The sequence below is a fragment of the Trypanosoma equiperdum genome (genome assembly GCF_001457755.1).
Source record: "Trypanosoma equiperdum strain OVI genome assembly, contig: ctg_228, whole genome shotgun sequence".
NCBI classification, from domain to species: Eukaryota; Euglenozoa; class Kinetoplastea; order Trypanosomatida; family Trypanosomatidae; genus Trypanosoma; species Trypanosoma equiperdum.
The window spans coordinates 1-1,253 of NW_027124119.1; the positions used below are offsets into that span (position 1 = coordinate 1).

A 1,253-nucleotide genomic window follows, 5' to 3' on the forward strand; every position below is an offset into this window, starting at 1 on the left:
TCCTACATGGCCCACATTCGTGGTTACATGAAGCAGCTATTGGAGAAAATTGAGGATGAGGGCGCAAAGAAGGCCTTCCAGACTAACGCCGCCGCCTTCGTGAAGAAGGTGATAAAGGAAATTGATGAGTATCAGTTTTTCATTCCTGAGGGTAATGAGGAGGACCCCGACAATGGCATGATTGTCCTCTGCAAGTGGGATGGTGAGACACCCACCTTCTACTTCTGGAAGGATGGTCTCAAGGGCGAACGCGTGTGAGTTCGCTGTTGCTAAGTGAATCTAATGTTGCTTTATGGCGACTGTCATCTTTAATTCTCTCGTCCTCGCCCACTTTGTTTTCACCATTCATCCTGCTTGTTGTTTTGAAGATTCCTTGTACTTCAGAGGGATTGTTTTCACTTTTTTTATTTTACCGATCACTTGTGTTTCCGCAACGCGCACGGTCCGCTCTGCTTGTAAGAGTGGGGGAGAAGAGAAGCGGATGAAGATAATAAGTAAGGGAGAATGAGGAAAAGCTGAAGATGGATTAATATAGGCGAGAATGCTGGGTTTCTTTCCTCTCTGTCTGTGTCTGTTTGGCTCAGCCTCTATACCAGTGCTTGAAAAAGAAGAAAGGAATCTGTCAAGGAATGCGTGCGTGTGCACGTGGAGGCGAGCAATGACGGTGAATAAGATACCTGGAACAAATAAAAGATGAGGCTCATCCACGTGTGAGTTGAGAGGTTTGTGCACCCTTCTTCGGTGATTCCTTTATTCGTGAATTCGCTGGCAGCAGGTAAAATGTTTAATTACTGCTGAAACTAAGAGCAGAAGAAGAAAAGTAAAAAAAAAAAAGAAACACTGTCAAATGAGGGGAACTTAATATGAACATCGCGGAAACTGACTTAATAGATGGAGTTACAGGAAATTAACTTTCGTAGTGTGAAGGTTAATGGATACGGCTGTGGAAGAGGTGATCGCGTGAGGAGTTCAAAGTGACGCACTGTTCTCCCACCAGGTGCACCGGAGAGAAACAGTCCATAAAACAAAAAAGAATATTTAAAAGGAGGGAGATAGAGCGAGAAAAAATAAAGGGGGAAAGACAAAGAAAAGAAGTAACCGTGTGGTTTTTAAAAAAAATGAAGGAAATAAAGATAGAATATAATGGGAGACGGTGCATTCAAAGCAGGAAAGAAAAAAGATGTGGACGGGTGTCTTCAGGGAGAACTTTCCATTGGAAAACTACGAAATCACTTCTAACACGTTTCTTTATG

General features: G+C 43.0%; 1 protein-coding gene across 1 annotated transcript; it reads left to right on the forward strand.

Annotated features, from left to right (window-relative positions):
- Positions 1-6: 6 nt before the first annotated feature.
- On the forward strand, positions 7-258 carry TEOVI_000073600 (IgE-dependent histamine-releasing factor, putative; the record flags this gene model as incomplete). Its single annotated transcript, XM_067224095.1, has 1 exon — positions 7-258. The coding sequence occupies one exon, from the start codon at positions 7-9 to the stop codon at positions 256-258; it is 252 nt and encodes an 83-aa protein (XP_067080196.1).
- Between the last annotated feature and the right edge of the window lie 995 nt (positions 259-1,253).